We start from the raw sequence: 20,328 nt of genomic DNA, 5'->3' as shown, positions 1-20,328 counted from the left end.
AATTGTCCATTCACTGTCATAAAAATGATGCAAATTAGACCTAAGAGTATCATTTGCTTCTGAAGATAATATCCTCTAAAATGGAACGGCATCATTTGGGATGATATGTACCAATTTCATCTTCAGTTAAAACCCAATAAAATAAAAGAGCTGACTTGAACTGAAACAGTGTGTGCTATCTCTCTATACTTCAATCTGTTTCTGATTTTCTACCTATATTCTGAAGCCTCAATTCAGGAAGTGTTAACAGTGCTTCTCTTTTTTCCCCATTTGAATGACATATTTATCTAGTAATGAATGAAAATTTAGAAATTATATCTTAGAGCCTAAAACCACCACCAAATACACATATATATTTATTGTTATATTACATATATATTGTACCACCAAATAAACACACATATGCATTTATTTGCTGGTGGTTTTATTCTCTGAGATGTAATGGGATAATTTGATCACATATGACCACTGGGAACATACCTGTTTCATTCATGTGTTGTGTATACTCCCTGTGCCTTCACAAATAACTATTATGAAAGTTTTCATTGTAATATAAGGTTCAGAAAGAACATTTTATATGCTTTTATTTTTATTTCAATTTCACATCCTAAAAGTTTAGTACTCTCCAGAAATATTTCCATTGAGTTTTGTTTGTAATTTTAAACACATGACCATATGTGATTTTTCTTAAAGAATTATCAGTGTGAAAGAAACTAATAGAAATTTTTGGATAGTGATTCTTTTGGTAAAAGTGGTTTCTAATAAGTCTCAAAAAGAGTCTATGAAGCTCAGCAGGAATTTTTTTTTCATTCCAGGAAGTCTAACTGTATTCAAAGTGCTTAAAAGAAGGGAAACCATCAATATTCAAATTATTGCTATTTTATTGGTTTTGCTTATACTGTCTCTCAAAGTACTTGTCTTTGATTAAGTGCAGTTTTCTCAGTCATAAATTAAACAATGAATCTTCCAGGACAGAAGAGTTGAATTAGTTAGAGAAAACAATTTCATCTCCATATTCCTCTTCCCACAGCACGTGAGTACACTTTCACGTACATACTTTCAAGTGCATGTACACACACACACCATTTCTTTAGTTACAGGCTCACTACAGGAGGTTTGTCTCTTTCTAATTAGATACGCATAATCCATTCAGCCTATTTGTGAAGTTCACAAGTTGATTCCCTCTCGCTTTTTCTCTTGCCGTCACTGTCTTTGACCAGACAATGAAAACAAAGATACAGTAGAACTCATTTTCTCATTATTGATTTCATGCACCAGCTGCCAGCTGTTTTAGCTTGTTCGTTTATATAACCCTCTGGGCAACTTTTAAAAAGTACTTTTCTTTGACCATCTGTTAAATACGATTGGTTTAATAATTAAAGACTCACCATCTCCTTTCAAAGAAATATAAATGTTGCTATTGCGACTGAAATAATCAACATTTTGGATTCAAATACTGAGACAGGTTTCATTCCATTCATCAGTATTAAGCACTTTGGGACACTGGTACTTCATGCTTTTTTCTTTCCTCCCCAAATAGTTTATGCTAGTGGGGAAAGCTCTTGAAAATTTACACCTTACGCTTTGTGCCTAAGACGTTCCTATTTCCCCCCTCATCTTTTGCTTCCAGTCATTAAGGACTGATACTTAGCATGACGGCTGCTCATTTTTATAACTACAGAAGCAATTTTTGAACAGATATTCAGGAAGGTACTTCAGTCAGATGCACTGATAAGACCACCTGTTATAATGAATGCAGATATATTTCCAGGGAGAATCAAAATCGTTGCATGCACTGTGGCAGCACTGTTTACAAGTCAGCATCCCACCATCTGTCTTTTTCCTAGTTGAAGGCTAGCTCATACACAGACAGAATCAGTAAGTAAACATTCTGCTCAGAGGCCTATCATCTTGGAATGTTGTTAAAATTGACATGCTTTGCCAATATGCTTATGAATGATGCTATTTGTTATTTTTTTTACTTAGCATATAGACCTACACTTTGTGATATTGACTCAGGGTGTGTAGGTTTTTGACATTGAGTATTAGAATTACATTTGTTGGATAATAAACAAAAGATGTGAGACCCTTACTTTATATGGCATCACCAGAGTTTATTTACACGTGAAGACAGATGTGAGCTCTATGAGAACTCTTCTTTAAGGCTCCAGTTAATTAAGTATTCAGTGATTTTTGGACTATTAGAATGTTCTTTGGAAATGCTTGTTTCTAAAACAATTTACCTCTTACTTCCATTGTATCTTGGAAATAACCTGTAGAATTACAGTCATATAATATAAGGTGAAGAACTGTATTTCATTTTCTATGCCAATTCTGTACTATTATCAATTCAGGGACAGAGGATGTGGCACTTGAACTGAGTTTTTAAATACTATTAGAAGTTTTCTGGGAAGATAAGGTGTGTGTGTGTGTTGGTGAGGGTGATTACAAGTAATGGGGAAACTAGATTTATGGATTGATCTCCTTGTCCTCATCTACCCTATTTCATCTTTTCTCCTGTCCTCCTAATCTCCTCTTATCCTATCTCACCCTCATGCTTTTCCCCTGCAAAATTTTGTTACAGATTCTAATTTGAGGAAACGCAAGTACAGTGTCTCATTGAGTATTTTATATTATCTTTAGCAATAATTTTATGATTCAGTCAAGTAGTAAAACCTAAAAAAATTGTTTTACTCTAAAATATACATTTACTTTAGCTAGGGTTCTCTGAGAATTTGTTTCTTCCAGTTTCTCTACTGCTTAAATGGCCTTGTTTTTACTTTAGCTTATAGTACCATTCAAAGTAGATTTAGTTGAGATAAAAATGTGTTTTTCAAATTACCCGCTCCCAGCCCCTTCACACACACACACACACACACACACACACACACACACACACACACACACATGACTGGGAACCAGTTATATAGTTGTGGAAAAGTCCCTTCTGCCCTGCTCCTAACATAATCCTTTTCTTTCTACACTTTTACTACTGGAATACCTGCAAATACTCTCAAACAGACCCAACATTAGAATCTCAGCCAGAAGGAATGCCCAGTGGCAAGGTCGACAGAATAGGTAGGGGAAATCCACTTTTAGGAGCTCTTCCTTCCTCCCAGCTCATCTTTGACTATTCTTGACTGATAAAAGAAAAAAAAAATTCTAGTTTCAGTTTTGCAAGCGCTTGGTCAAGGGATGCTATTAATGTGCTGTTTAAGATTAAAATTTGATGCACTTTCTATGAAAGGTCAGTTTTTGCTGGCCTATATTTGACACATGCTAGTAACTGGCTGATTAATGGAGTTTAAAGGGAGATCCTTGGATAAGAAGGTAGGCCTGCAGAATATCATTGAAGTTTTCACCTTTAAAATTTTCGGATCAGATTTTAAAATGATGAGCTAGTGTTCCAGAGTCAGGTTTCATGACTGGTGGGAAGTAAGACATGTTAAATATATGTTATATATTGGTCAAGAATGTATCATCAGAGAAACAGAAATGGGACCATTATATTTTTCTGTGTGTATATGTGCATTTGTGTGCATGGGAGGGTGTATGGGGGTGTGTGTTTAACCTTTAGTTTCTTACAGGTAATTTTATTACAGTTAAGGTTCAATTATACTGATTTTGATGCTGAATAAAAATGCTGTTATCACGGGCTGAGATTGTGGCTTAGTGTAGAGTGTTTACCTTGCATGTGTGAGGCACTGGGCTCAATACTCAGCCCCATATAAAAATAAAATAAAAGATTGTGTCCATCTACAACTAAAAATAAAAATGGTATTAGCAAGTTAAAAATAAAATATAAGGCCAAGTAAAAAGTTGAGATGAAAATGTATTGCAGTACTAGTTTCAAAATGTTACTTGTGAGCTGAACTACATTTCAATAGTGCACATTAAAAATACTGCCCTCTGTAAATTGTAATACTTTGTATTGTCCTAAAATGCATGATTTTGTAATATCATTACACCAGGGAATGAAAGCAAAGTTTGTGTGGTCACATAGAAAAATAATAATGCAGGAGATTTAAATTCAGATTTTAGCTGATGATAATGATTTCTTCTGCCTGCCTAAGTGAAAATCCGTTTCATTTTGTTTATTATAGATATGTGATATTTTTAAAAAATTTTTTTCTTGTAACTTAATATTTGTCATTTTTATGGCATCTGGAATTATGGGTAATACATCTCTGTCTTTTGTTTCTTTAGTCACCACAAACCTTTGTATGACAATAATATAAAGTATAGGCTTTATATTAGTCACAGGCTTCCATATCATTATCACTGGATGATCCTTTTCACAGGATTTGCCTCCTGTGCTATGCACTTCTACTGTCTTGAGTATCTTTCTCTTTAACACTGTTGGAATGATATATAGAGCATGAGGGTGAAATATCATACACACATACATACATATTCATGTACATGAATTAAAATGGACATTTGTTATTAGCACCCTTTTGTGTTGTTCTCCCTCCCACCAGGAAAAAAAAGGTCATCAAATGTTTTAAAGTTTGAAGAATCTATAAAAATTTATGGAAAAAGTCCACCTTTACATTTTATCATGTCAGCACATTATATGCTCTTCACCCTATCATTAAGAGTTCTGTGGTGATATTTATGTGATAGTATGTCATTCTTACAAAGGCCTGCAGCTAATGTATTTGATTGGAGTACATCACTTATCCTTTCCTGAGAAGCAATTGATTCTCTTTTCATATCTTTAGTAATGAAAAGTTTTCACAAGCCAAAGCTAAATGATTTCTGTAACAAAATGATTTCTGTAACAAAATAAGCAGTAAATGACTTGTTAAAAAAACACTTTTACTCTTGTGACATTAAAAGAAATGCAACAAATTAAATAATATTTTAGTGGTACTTTGATATTTATCTTTAAATGATGATGCAGAATGTGCATTTTTTGTGACTAAGCATATTTTGGGTTATGGTATATGCTTTATTATTACGAGAGACTCTTAAGCAACCTATCATTAACACAAATATTACTGAGTCAAAACACATAGGAAACATGAAATAAATGTTCAGAAATGAGCAAATAGCTTCTCTCTTTACTACCCCACCTAATAACCCATTAAAAATTTTAAAATCCTTTAAGGTGTACTTGCTTTTTAAGCTTTTGTCCACAGCAAATATTATATACTTGCATAATTCTATATATTATTTTGTGTGGACCTTCTTACTGCTTAACTGTGTTGTTTTAATTAGAATGATTAAATTTTCCAGAGGTAAATTGTGAATATTATTTAATATCATACATTTTAAATGAGAATTGATATTTGAAGAGAGTAGTTATTGGAAAAATTATACATTTTTAGAATAATTTTGAATAATTTTCCTTTATTATTTGATTTCAAAATTTCAGAAAGAGAACTCCAATAGTTTTGTGATATTTTATAATAGGACTGATTTACTTTTGAAGAGATTTAGTGGTGCTTTCATGTATCTGTTCATAACAAGATTATCATTGATTTTGTTAATACTTCTGAAAAGTATAATTTCATAAGTAGAATGTTTACCTTTTATGTATTGACAAGATACAATGAAATTAATTGTTGCTACTAAAATTTTGTAATTTTTATTCCAGAGATATATGCATATTTGCATCATTTCATAAAGATATAAATTATAATCCAGTGTAGTGGTGCGTGCCTATAAGCCCACCTACTCAGAAGCCTGAGGTAGGAGACTTATAAATTCAAGACAAGCCTGGACAATTTAGTGAGAACCTGTTTCAAAAATAAAATTTTTAAAAATGGACTTGGGATGTAGCATAGTAGTAGAATGCTTGCCTACTATGTGCAAGGCCCTGGGTTCAATCCCCAGTATTGAAAACATGAAAGGCTATAAACTTTCTTCTTTTGTAAAATAGTTTAATGTGATATGCAACTTGTGTTCAACATATCACTTGACAGAGTGACGAATATTTTGAAATGAAAATTCAGCTGAACAAGAAACAGAATAAAGCATACCCATTTTTCTCCTCTAGGTATTGAGTTAAAGGTGAGACATGCAAAAAGATTTATTTTGTAGCGTTTAAAAATTGATGATTTAGAAAACTTTATTGTCATTGGAAAATTCCAAACATGAAGATTAGTTTAACATGTTATCTTGATGATTATAATTGAATAATTTTGTAAGAGTAAGCAACTTCAAATCCATATTTGTAAATCTCTTTAATCTTACAAATGATTATATCTATAGCAAAACAGATTATGTCAGAAAGGCACTTGGATTACTTTTACTTTTCACCTGGCAAATATTTACTGCATGGTTAACAATTGTTAATTTTCAGAGCAATGCTAGATACTATGTAAACCTAAATATTCAAACAGAAGGTCAGTTAGAAGTATTGCATAGAAGGCATTTTAGCCCAGGGAAAAGAGGCATGTAGAATTTCAAGTCCAGGACTTGAATCGTACTGTGAGGTATATATTCAGAGAGAAAGCATAAACATCTTTATGGCATTAATTGCCATAATAGAAATTTTTGAAACACACACATATACACATAAGAGAGTTGACAGGAAAAGGAGAAAACTAAAAAATAAACTTAAAAATATTTTGGCCAAAGTGATAAAGGGGATGAATTTTATCTCAAACCATTTAAATAAGTTAAAGTAAACTTAAAGTTGTATACTAAATAAAACAAAAAAATTTAAATGTGGATGCTCTTTTGAAAAGTATTCACAGAAAACACAAAACAGGCATAACTTGGGGGAATTAGTTTACAAATAAAAGAAAAATCCTAATTCCATAACATTTCCCTCACTTCATTCTCCTAATTGTTGTTAGTTAAAGGAAATCAGACTAAATTTTTCCCTTTTTGTAAAACTGGTAGAAACAGAATTGCTTATTTTTCCAACATGTCACCAAATTACTGAACTTTGGAAAAGCCAACAATATTGATTTGCCAATTCCTAAATATGTGATTTTTTCAGTACCATATTCCAGTTCTAACAGTTGGGTTTCTGCTAATTATGATAATATTTGTATTATAGAAACTGTAATAATAGTTTAGAGAGAAAGCAGTTCATCAGTATTCAGCAAAAATCCTTTGGTTAGGTGGCTGGACTTGAATTAGTTCTTCAATTGTTTTATGATAATTTGTCTACTTCAAACATAGAAAAATAAGGCTAGAATCCAGTCTATTACACTGACCAACTTTCAACCCTAAGGAAAACTGACTTTAGAAAAAAAAATATTTGTTAAGAAATTCATATCGTTCAGAATTCATTCCTACTAGTAGCTTTGCATTTCCTTAATAAAAATGTTCTATGTATATGTATAATACATGTTTATATTATATTTTAAGCATATCAAATAATTTAGGGTTTTGGTCTCAAATTTAGGTGCTTTATTTAGAGTCATATTTTCATGATTTTTAAAAACAATAATAATTAGGGAAGAGAAAATTGGCTTTAGACCTTGATATTCCTTTTTAAATGTATTATTGGTGCTTCAAATAGACAGCAAAACCAATTTTCTACCTCATTGATCATTCTTCTTACAACTCCAAACTTTTATAAGAGTTTTCCCTGAAATCTTATGTAGGTTAATCTAAAATATTTTAATCATGTAAATAATCTTGTTGATAATGTCTTGGGACAACATGGTGAGGTAAATTTCATAATCCTATCATTTGGACAGTTGTCAAAAGTATATGAATGATTTTCAAAAACTTGCTAAAAGGACAGCTTGTTTGTATACAATTGCAAATACATATGATTGCATTTACTAATCTGTGTTTTCCTTTTAGCAACTAGTTCATATAAATTAAATTTGAAATTTTAATGATGACTTCAAATTATAAAATCACATTTCCCTATGAAAACTAGTTGAGAAAAATCATAGGGTCTAGTATTAAGATTTGGTTGTCTACATGAAACACATATACATTTGTATGCAGATTTGCAATATATACACATATTATGTTCAGCAGACTTAATATTCGAACCACAGTAGTATTTGGAGGAAATAAAAGCTATTTCATTAATAGGCTTTTGTAGTTTATAAAATAATTTTATTTTATATTATTAAAATTATCCTTATGCTGCTGCTTATGGCTTTTATTTCATTTTATTTTTTTGGCTTTACCATTAAAAGATTATTAAAATAGACATGGGCTTCTTTTAAAAGCATTTAAGGACAATGACGCTTTCAAAAGAAAGTCAAGGCTTTGAACACCTTTGAGCTTTCCCCCCATCCCCTAAATGCTCTGTAATTTGTGTGTGAGGAATTTAAGACCTCTCTGCCTATTTTGCGTGACATTGCTATTGATTTTTTTTTCATTTTTGTTTGCTGCAATTGTAATGGGTAAATGGTAAGTGTGAAGTAATAGGGACATGCTATTTGTGAGTGTGGCAAAAATGTATTGTTTTCTACTACAAATGCACCTTCAGAAATAACTGGGTGGTCTTTCATTGCCTCTTGATGTGATTTTTTTTTAGGGGAAGCATTCACAGATACAAAGGCATTCTTCAAGATGTGATCACTATAACACCAGAGCCTCACAAATAAGCAGAGTAAAAGACTAAGAATCTCATATAGGATTGCTACAATGGGTAAGAAGGGAAAAAGGAAGGCCTAGTTTCCTTGGAGAGATGAGGAGACAGTTTGAAATCCCTTGATTTTCAGTGTGGAGACTGTTATACATTATATAGCATGGAAAAGAAAGAATGCAATATTAAGGAGTCCTAAATAAGGGGTGACTATAGAGACTTTAGAATAAGCATGATGTGATGTGTAAGAAAGACCCAAAACCCATGCTGGGTAGTATCTGATCCTCTCCGTTAACAATGATGTATTTTCATATAATAGGGGAGAAGTTCTTTTCTTTCTTTCTCTCTTTCATTTTGCTTTCTTTTTTCTTTTTCTTTTTCTTTCTTTTTTTTTTTTTTGCATCCTTTTGAATGTTTGGTTGAATTAAGGGACTAGTGATAAGAAGAATTTTCTCTGAAACCCTATGGGTATTACTGCTGATGAACCTTTAGAAAAAAATGGATTCCTGGCAGTATATTAGACTTAAAAGAGCACATTTTGGAAAAGATGGACAGTACACAGAGCTATGTTTAAATAAATAAGTGTTTATGCATTATTTGAGAAGGCAATCATGGGAGTAATACCTAGTATTTCATAAAGTGGAAAGGGTAACCATACAAAAGGGAATAATATAAACAACTTCCGAAAAAGAGAAAATGCCCACTAGTTACTTAGTCAAATGGAATGTGCAACAGGAAATAGCTAATAGCCTTCATGAGTACTTATTTAGTGCTAATCATAACCCTTGATGTGAATGTAGCTAAGAGGCTTATATTGGAATAAGCTGCCTTAATACCTATAGAGTATTAAACATTTTATTTGGAGACATGGTGGTGATCCTATTGACACTTAAAAATAGAAGATAGTGTCAGTCTATTGATTCTCACCAAGAATAAATTACTCTAATTTGATTGCAATCAAGAGGTAAAAGCAAAAAATGATGTGATAACCAACAACAATAACAACACCCTACAAAAAAAATACAGAACACTTTTGAGACAACAGATAACTAAATATAGAAGGGGTGGAAGAAATACAATACTTCATAGAGAAGAAAATTTAAGTTGGGGGAAATTTTCTATAAGTCAAAATTTATAGTACTGTAATAACAAAATATTAAAATCAAAGAACATCAGAAATTCAAACTCTATTTACAAATATTTCAATAGTACTCATCGATATCTGAGTATAAATAAATATAATACAGGAATGATTTTTTAAAAAACTTCCATTAAAAATCATATTTCATTACATTGAAACCTGGAGACAGGACCTGAACAAATGAGCTTTTATCTTGACAGTTCCATCTGAAATCAATACTGTCACCCCAAAGACTTGTTATCCACTACATGTTTTCTAAAGAGTTTCATATGGTTTTATAATGTTTGGGCTGATCTTGTTATCTATGGAGTATTTAGCAGTTACTTTTTAGGAATTATAGGCTCACTCTACCAGAGGCAAAACAAAGTGCCTGTTCAGCAGAGAGGAAGATCCAGACAGAATCCAGCTTATATGTTTAAAAAAAGTGACCAGGATTATTATTATTTTATTTTACCTGATTTTACTATTAGAAAGGAAAACAGTAACTTATTAACAGCAATAAGGTTCTGAAAGTTTCACAGCCCTTTTATATGTTTATTATATCTACTTTTTGACTATATTATAATTATGTGCTTTTGTATACATGATCTTTTGTTAGATACAATAAGGAGACATCCATTAATTATGAATCTTCCTTTCTATTGTTTACATTTTAAATGATAATGAACACAAACTCATGGAGTAAGTTAATGTTGAACATATTAATAAATAGATGAAAATGTGCATATTATGTCTTTATATTTTTATCTAAGGAAGATGAATTGGGTTGGAAGTTGGGAGTCAATAGTAGTGGCATATTCTTTATGTAACAATTAGGCAAATGGTCTAATTCATTTTCTTTATTTATATGAATTTTTCTATTCAGGAAATTCAAGATTAAACTTACTACGTGGAGGAGAAATAAAAATAACAGTGGTTTTCTTGATAAATGGAGGCCTTATTTTTACCTTCATTTTACAAAGGCCTAAAAATCTACAGGATATACAATTAGATTATATCATTTTTATAAACACACTTAGAATATTATGAATAGTTCTGGTTTACCATATATTTTAAAAAGATGTCACATTTAAAAACAAGAATTAGATTGACCTTAGTGCTACAAAGAATGAGCAGTAAAGACAGGATAAAATCCTGAGTTTCTCTAACCTTTAAAAAGCAAAGATTGAAAAAGATTTAATTGAAAATAATATAAACTCACTTCAGTATACATATAGATAATGTCAGCCCTTTTTATCACAATACCTATTATTGTAAAAAAGATGTATACCTTTAAGTAGACAATAACCTTGCTAAAACAAATGTATGAACTTCTTAACTTCAAATCTATCTTTCTGTGGCATGCAAAGAGAATTATGTTTTACTAATTTCCCCTGTGAAGTAAAATGTTTGAAGGATTTTTAGTTAGTTCTTTTTCTGAAACACAGAAAATATAGACCCCCTTAACTGAATACTACTACCAGGAATTGAAATAACTATTTATGAATGAAAGGAAAAAGAGTATATCTCAGGAGTGTCAACTCTTGTGAAATAGCCCCTGATTTCTCAGAGGAATTTTAACTTAATTTATTTGTACTGTAGGCAGGTTGTCAACAATTTAGGAATCAGAGTATTATAAGGCATTTGAGCTATGATGAACTGGAAATGTCAGTTTATCTAACTTAGTTTCACAAATAAGGATACTGGGATTTAAAGAGGGGAAGTGATTTGTTCATGGTCACATAGCTGGCCAGTTGCCTAGTCGAAACTAATATTAATCCAAGTTTCCTTTTGCTTTGACTAGTGTTCTTTCTCTTAACACTGTTCCTTCCAGAATTTGTTGTTGTTCAAATATTGATCTATAACATGATTGTATAAAACTTGGAAACAAAGTCATAAGCTCATGAGGTCTCCTTTGTTCCTTTATATACTTGGTTTCCACATTAAGTTAAGCTTTAAGTCATTAATGCTGGCTTTATAGCTTTATACTTTTTGTTGTACATGTCCTTTTCTTTTGATTTTTATCTCCACCTGTCTGGAGTACCCTACCTCTTGGTCTCCTTATCACCAAACGTTTTTCAGCAATTCATTCTGTGTCAGTTTCACTTCCTAAAACATTGTTCTCCTCTTCCAGTCTTTAAAACTAATATTTCAAGACTCAAATCAAATTTCACCTCCTTCACTGACCTCTCCAGGTAAAACTGATACCTTCAACTTCTAAATTCATATAACTGTGTAGTTTATATCACTTGTGGATTCAACATTTACTAATCAGATATATTTGAATGCCAACTGTATACCAAGAAATCAAGTGGTACTCATCACTCACAGTCTTTCAGTGTAATAATTTGTGACCATGATTTCTTTCTCTTTTTAGAGTGTAATATTCTTGATGTTAGGTACTGTGGTTAAAGATATTTGTATTCTCTGTAGCCCATAGCTCATAGCCTTTTGTACATAGTTCATGATCAGTAAGCATTTGTAGAATAAATATTGAATTAAGAAGCTTCTTTGATAGAGTGAGGTGATAAATGTGGCCTCTATGCACATAGAGTATGCAAACTGTTAGATATCAATTATAATCATGTTTGAAGAGCTTCCTTCAATTCTTAAAGATGTTGATTCTTTGCATAGTGAAAAAGTAACAAAGTTTATCAGGGAAAAATGCATCAAGATGAAATAGTAATCCAGTCATATCCAGTCATATATAGTCATATTTATAGATAAATATCATCAACAATAAGTAGAAGAATACAGAATAAGATTAAAAACACTTCAGTTTCATTTCTACATATATAAAAATGGGACAATGATGCAAACCTACTTATGCACACCAAGTAGTTGCACTACATTAGTTAAATCAGAGGAAATGATTTGTTAACTGTGAAGTCATATAATGGTAAGATGCTATTATTTAAATGTGAGATTTTAAGCCTGTAATCAAGGTGTATCTAGTATTTTGGAATGTTATCATTTGTAATTTTAAATATCTACCTCTGCTCTCTTAGTTAATGAGAAATATACTTTTATTTTATTTTTAAACAACAGAGTAGTCCTCCTCAAGGATTAAGTCAAGGCATGAATGTTAGGGATTTAACAGGCTTTCAAAACAGTCATTCTCTTTATCCCCACACCCCGCCAAGTAATACATTAAGAGCATGTCCAGGCAAAGAATCCTTTGCTCTGATTCTCCTTGATTGTCTTCATCTGCAGCTAGACTAAACTAGATAGGATTACCAGAATGATCAATTGGCAAATGAACTAATTTTCTTAGAAACAGCTTATCTGAGTTCTACTTATAGAACTGTCAACTTTTCACATCTAATTTAAGCCTCATTAGACAAAGAAGTAAAATGTTAGAAAAGTAAAGGTGTTATTAAAATAAATTTGGATTGTTCTTTATCTCCATGAATAATGAATCTATATCTTTATCCATCAATAATACAGATTTATGCCATCAGATATGTTTCAGTTTATAAAGTTTCTGATCTTACGTTGGTTATTCCGGGAATGTTCACTTAGATTCTCAAACACCAAGACTGTCCTTCTAATAATCATGCACCATAATAAATAATGTATGTCAGTGCTGCATAGGAGAAATAGAATCTTAAAATGTGTTTTGTGAAAATAAATTTGAAAACTCCACAGAGATAATTTTGAAGAAGTTCAGTATCCCCTTTACATGTCCAATTTCATTTGACAAACATTTATTGATGACTATTATATGCCAGCAACTTTGTTAGGTGTTGAAGTAAAAGAGTGAACAAGAGATCTCACTTGTTATTTCATGGAGATTACAATTTTGTAGGAAGACATACCTAAAATGATAAATAAATACAATAATTATACATTATGATAAGTGTTGTGAAGGAATGACCATTTTAATCAGCAATTCAGAGTTGGGAGTTGATATTAACATTAAATTCTTCACATAAGCAGCAAAATATTTATAAGGTAGACCAATTTTTTATCACCTCAGTGTGATCCAAAGTATCAAACAGGATAGCTAATAAAGCAGCAATTGCATCTAATATTTCAAGGGCTGCAATATATATCTAATATAAATGTTTTGTTTGGCTTCTGCAGCATATCCTCAGGGTTTTCCATGAGTCATTCTGAACATACAGTACCAAGACATCATCATTAACTGCAAGACTTGAAATATAGCCAATGTAATAATACTAAAAAAGAAAAATCCCTTACAAGAGATTGGTTAGAACCCCCATACAGATCAAAGGACAAGATTCAAAGGGTCATCCATGGTGTCTTTAGCCAAATAAACAGACACAGATCACAAGATTATAAAGATAAAAATATCCAACAGAAACATTGTGGACAAAGATGCCAAAACATTACGTGATTTAATATTCACAAAGGTTTTGAGAAGTTTTAATGTTTAAAGCTTTATATAATGCAAATGATTTCAGATTAGTTATCTAATAATGAGAGTTGATGGATGTGACTAATATTTGCTGAGTTTGAATTGTGGAATAATGTTACTGAAAATGTTATCTGGAATACATTGCTTGTACAACTAAAGATACTTAACTGCCTGTATCCTTCATTGGACACATATTGTACATTTACTGAAATAATTAGTTATAGCAGGAGAAGAACAAATTATTCTATTTCTTATGAACATTGCCTTGAAAGCAATCATTTGATTCTATAAACAATAATCCTTCTTCTGAAATTCTGTTATTGTAGGAAATATGAGAGAAATATTGAAACTGTTAAGTTTCATCAGACTGGACTGATGAATTAGTGTTTATATAAAGGATCATTTGTCAAAATCAACTCACATAGAGTCTCACATTCTTTGAGTTGTATACTGGCACCCTAGTAAATAGATGAATATATGTATATATATGTGTGTGTGCGTGTGTGTGCCTGTGTATACCTGCCTGTGTATACCTGCAAAATTCAATTGAATTTTGAAAATGCCATAAGCCTTATTTGTCTTCACATAGAATTGTAAAATAAATGAATTTATCAACTAAGAAAAAGAGAAATGTCTGCTATAATCTCCAACAGTGTAAATACATCTGTTAATATGATTTGGTCCTGTCCTCAAAGACAACCTTTAAAAGGTTTACTAACACATAATTACTGGAAATTTACCCTAACCCTACCATGTCATGTGGGAGTGGAAGGCATTGCTTGATTTATGCTCTATTTTCTACATTTGTTTGCAAATTAACAATTTGTTTATTGTATTGAGCTAGAAAATCAAATGACATGACTAGCAGAACTTATCTGTGTAAGAAATAGCCTAATTAAGTATCCCCCACCTGACAAAAAACCAATAACATGACAGTGTATGCCAAGTTAACAGCTGACTCCCATTTCAAATGATAGGAAGTATTTTATTGATATTTTGGAATTTTAAATGAATGACTATTACTGTGATCAAATGATATGGTTACAGTGAATGTAATCAGCGTTTTATGGAATCTTTTCATCCAGTACAACCTGCTTTAGAGGCTTTTCTGTAACACAGTCGTGTCAACATCAATGGTCACCTGTTAAAGAAAGCACATCCAACATTTTTAGATAAATGATCTTTTGCTTTCAGTAACCCCTCAATAAATAGTTTACATACATGGAAGTTTCCAGAGATCCCACACTTAATCTGGGAAAATTAGATAATATTTGTGTAAACTATACCCCCAAACTTTCAAATAGCAGCCATAAAACTCAAATTCCTACTGGGACCAGAGAGATAACATGAATTAATTAAAGCCCTCTTAATGTCATGAGGAATTGTGGCAATTGTAGGAGACAGCAGAGTGCATGTCTATTGGTAGACATTGCTTCTCTACTTCTTGTAGTTATGCAGAATGAATAAATATGTAGAAATAGTATTGCCAGCTTTTCCATTTTTAAGTGAAACTTGAAATTCAGATTTTCTATAAAGTTTACAAAATTTTTAAAGCTGTGATAATACAATCAAATATATATTTTGCAGGTTTGGTTTGAAATTTAATAAATATAAAAAGAAAAAGGAGAGTGTAGAAAGAACACTGAGAGATCAAGGGAGCCACAAATCATGTCTTTTCTACTATCTAAGTGCATATATAATGTCTTTTGACCTTATTATATCCCCAGGAGGATAAAAACGACAGGAGAGTCTTTGGACACAGACTTCAAAAAGTTGTTCCTTAACACCCAGTAGCTGAAATAAGGTCACACATTTAGAAAAAATAGCTGTGAATTAGGGATCAGTATACATTTAATTTTAGCTTGCTCTGAGACCTTGGCCAGATAATTTTACATCTTGGGGCTATTTTCCTCATCTTTTAAATAGGCATGACAGTGGGAAGTCAACCAAAACAGTTCAGACACCCCCAATATATCACATGGGAATAGAAGAGCTGCACTAATTGAAAATATAGAAAGTAATGTCTCCCTTTTGTCTTTACTTACATTACCTACCACCACTTTTACTGAACCTCAAAGGTTGACTGTATATTTAAAATTCTCTATTTAAGGTCTTTGTCCTGTTTGCAGAATTAGAGAAAGGAGTACACTATTTAGTTACTGAACATCAGATGTTGAACTTACTATGTTAATTTTTTTTATTGTAAACGAATGGGGTACAACTTGTTTCTCTGGTTATACATGAAGTAGAGGCGTACCATTTGTGTAATCATACATTTACATAGGCAATGCTGTTTGATTTATTCTGTTATTTTTTCCTGTTCCCCCACCCCTCCCACCCCTCCCACCTCTCTTTTCCCTCTATACAGTTCCTCCTCCCTCCATTCTTGCCTCCCTCCCACCCCCCATTATGTATCATCATCCGCTTATCAGTGAGATCATTTGCCTTTTGGTTTTTTGAGAATGGCTATCTCACTTAGCATGATATTCTCCAATTTCATCCATTTCCCTGCAAATGCCATAATTTTATTATTCTTTATGGCTGAGTAATATTCCATCATAATATACCACAGTTTCTTTATCCATTCATCAATCAAAGGGCATCTAGGTTGGTTCCACAATCTGGCTATTGTGAATTGAGCAGTTATGAACATTGACGTGGCTGCATCACTGTCGTATGCTGATTTTAAGTCCTTTGGGTATAGGCCAAGGAGTGGGATAGCTAGATCAAATGGTGGTTCCATTCCAAGTTTTCTAAGGAATCTCCATACTGCTTTCCAGAGTGGCTGCACTAATTTGCAACCCCACCAGCAATGTACGAGTGTACCCTTTTCCCCACATCCTCGCCAACACCTATTGTTGCTCGTATTCTTGATAATCCCCATTCTAATTGGGGTGAGACTATGTTAAATTTGACAGTGAATTTTCAGTTTATTTTGAAGAAGACCAAGATACATAAATAATGTCTGAATTTTTAACCGAATTTCTTACTTTGTGGTATTTTATCCTTTCTTGTCAAATATTTTTGTGTTTTTTGTTGTATTATTAAATGTAATTCTGTGGTCTAAATTTCAGTTTTAAAAGTGAGAATTCCATATCTCTGAGTCTTTACAAAACTGATTTCAATCAAAGATGGTTACATCCCTGACATTAACTGTGTAGAGCTTTGCAACAAAATTTGGAAGAATAAAAGTCCACAAATTTGTCTATCAGTGTTACAGAGTAAATGTGACTTTGACTAATTCAAAATACAGCCTACTCTTAATTATTATCTTCTTGAGTCTCAACCTGAGTAGAATTACCTTATATTCATAACTTGTACTTAGAGGAAAGGTCTTTCTTTAATAACATTAATTAGTGTCCTTATGGCATATAGCAGCAATGATGGCTGGAGTCAGTGAGCTATGTAGAAAACACTACTACTTACCAGCATAGGTTGCAAGACCTCAGTGGGTAGAGATATACTGAGTATCATATCTGATGCAATGTTTTTGACTGTATGTAACCTGTTTTCTGCCAGTAGCTTTATAAGAATATGGCCATATGTGTATTTCAATCACAAAGATACATTTTAGTGAATTTCAGGCCATTTGTTTATAACTTTAATTACATACCCAGACTCACAAATATGGAGAAAAATCAAATAGGAAGCTTTAGTAGACAAAGAAATTAGAAGGAATATAAAATATTCTAGTCCAACTCCAGGGAACTTAGATGATTTTCTTCACAAGATCAGCTATTCTATACTTTGTTGATATTATTAGTAGAATAATGTGTTTGTTCCATAACATATTCCAAAATGTTGATTATTTGGCAAAGTGTAAGGAATACCAAAATGAATTAGTTGATATTACAAAAGGAAAAAATTCAGAAGTATAGGAATTACATTTTACCTAGAATGTAAAAAATAATGTATATCAAGCCCTTAGTATCTATGGGTTTCCTATCCATAGATTCAATCAACTGTGGATTAAAAATTATTGTGAAAATATATTGTTTCTGCACTGAACATGTACAGATGCTCTTTTTCTTGTCATTATTTCCTGCACAATATGATATACCAACTATTTGCATAGCATGTACATTGTATTAGGTATTGTAGATAATATATAGATGATTTGAAATATACACATATTATATGCAAATACAGTGCCATTTTATTCTTGAGTATTCACATATTCAGTATCTGCAAGCTGTCCTGAAACCAATTCCTCAGAGATACTGAGGGACAAATATATTTTTAACTTATAGACTTTAAAGTGCTAGAGTTATAGCTACTGTTAGGCAGCACTATAAAATATATTCTTCACATTGGACAAGACAAATCCATAATTTTCAAACATCAAGGTAAAATTCTAACTTTTCTAAGAAACTTTTTAATCTTTAATGAAAGAACAGTTAACAAACTCTTAGCATTTTATACATTAGAGCATTTTAACAAGAATGTTTCAGAAGTCATTAATTTTGTAATCTAAATTTCAATTATCAGTGAAGCCCATGTATAATATAGTTAAAAGCTTTTTATATTTTGGAGACTTGTATAATAATATACATAAGACCATAGCCAAAATAATTCTGTTGAATTTAGAAAGTTTTATAAATAAGGAAAAGGGGGAATCTTTGATAACATGGAAAAAGACCCTCAAATATAGTAATGTGTTGCCCATTAGATTAATCAAGCATGTGATATCATTGATTTGATTTTTATGAGTATATCCTATTTAAGAAAAGTGTCATTGCAAAAATGATTGAATGAACAAACTGTAAAGCCAAATCAAATATTTTTGACAGTGAAGTGACAGAACATAAGAGTAGATGAAAAAAAGGCTCACCTTCCCTCTCACTTCTTTTCCACAACATTAGATAAAGGTTTGCATTTTTTATTTATTTAGATACCCTTATACAGACCTTTGAAGCACAGAAGCAGTTTCTTTTAAAAAAAAACCAAACATGTAAACATTTTTACAAAACCAACAAAAGGCCTGAAAGGAGACACTTAACTAAAAGGTCATTAGAAGAAAAGGGAGCAACGAACCAGCCACGATTATTTATGATGGGCATCATAGGGGATTCGTGTTTCTTTGCTACTAAGAAATGCATTAATACTTAAAAGAGAAAGATTGTAGTCCTTATAATTTTTTTTAGCATGTCACTTTAGATTTTTGGGGTTCTTTGCTGAAGGATTGGGAACAGTGAAAATGAATATACTACTGGAAAGAATGACTGTTTTGTGGGGCTGGGATTGTAGCTCAAGGGGTAGAGTGCTTACCTAGCATGCGTGAGGTACTGGGTTAGATCCTTAGTATCACATAAAATCGAATAAATAAAATGAAGGTATTGTGTCCACCCCTAACTAAAAGAATATTTTTCAAAAAGAATGGTTGTTTGTTAACAAGCTAACTAGGTGGGACTTTTATTGATTTCTTCTCTATGTGTTTAATTTTCTTTTGTGTGGATGTTTGTATGACTGTGTATATGTGTGGTGTGTGTGTGTGTGTGTGTGCGTGTGAATGTGTAACCCTTGTGGGAAACATGTGAGATAGTTCTGTATTGTTGATCCACAAATAAGTACATAATGAGCTGTGTGATTACTTACTTTTATCATCTTGTTGGCCCAATAAAAAAAGTAGTGGAATACCCAATGGGATGCGAAGGAAGGTTCTTGAAAGGAAGGGAAAAGACATCATATTGCTGAATCGTTTTTGGAATTGTTACGACCCGAGGCCATTTTCTTCAACAGAAATCTATAACTTTATTTTCTTGCCTTCATATAGAGAAAAGCCCTAAACCACATGACATTTCACATTATTTTTTACTCAATTGGGATTAGACCAGAAATGTAATAACATTTTCCATATATTTAAAACACTATCTAAAAGCAATTCAAGCTTTCCTACCTTCTTTGTGTTCTTCCCTGCTGGTGTTTCATTGTGTGTAAGCTATCTAAAATTTCTGCAGAATTTAAGAAGATTTTTTGTGAAATATAATGAAGCCTTAATTAATTGGAAGCTAACTAACCAGAACTCTCAATTAACCAGTTTTATTTATTTATTTTTTGCTACACTCTCCTTTTAGAAGGAAGAGGCAAATGACAAGAAAACAAGCTGTAAACAGGTATTTATGTATTTATTTTTTAAAAATCAACTTCCTGAAAATGTCCTGGAACCTGTACAGATTAAACCCAACTTCCATAATCTTGTTCCCGAGACTATACTTCCTAAGGTAGGAGAGGGGAGCCATTTTGAAATTTTAGCTGCAAATGTTGAATCTTGCTTAGTCCTTTAGTGATAATAAGAAAAATGAAATCCAAATA

At 32.0% G+C, this 20,328-nt stretch overlaps 1 protein-coding gene across 9 annotated transcripts in view; it reads left to right on the top strand.

The window, feature by feature from the left end:
• Positions 1 to 20,328, top strand: part of DACH2 (dachshund family transcription factor 2) — a 556,457-nt gene that overhangs the window by 112,777 nt on the left and 423,352 nt on the right. For 7 of the 9 annotated variants that reach the window (XM_079123039.1, XM_079123038.1, XM_079123033.1 and 4 more), the window contains exon 2: positions 20,091 to 20,129. The exons of the other annotated variants lie outside the window; for them this stretch is intronic. In XM_079123039.1, coding sequence (XP_078979165.1) covers positions 20,091 to 20,129 — 39 coding nt within the window. The remainder of the gene's footprint in view (positions 1 to 20,090; positions 20,130 to 20,328) is intronic. 9 annotated transcript variants of the gene reach the window in all.

Source organism: Sciurus vulgaris, assembly GCF_902686455.1.
Source record: "Sciurus vulgaris genome assembly, chromosome: X".
Taxonomy (NCBI): domain Eukaryota; kingdom Metazoa; phylum Chordata; class Mammalia; order Rodentia; family Sciuridae; genus Sciurus; species Sciurus vulgaris.
Note: the sequence above shows the minus strand (reverse complement) of the source record. Positions and strands in the feature narration are given on the sequence as shown.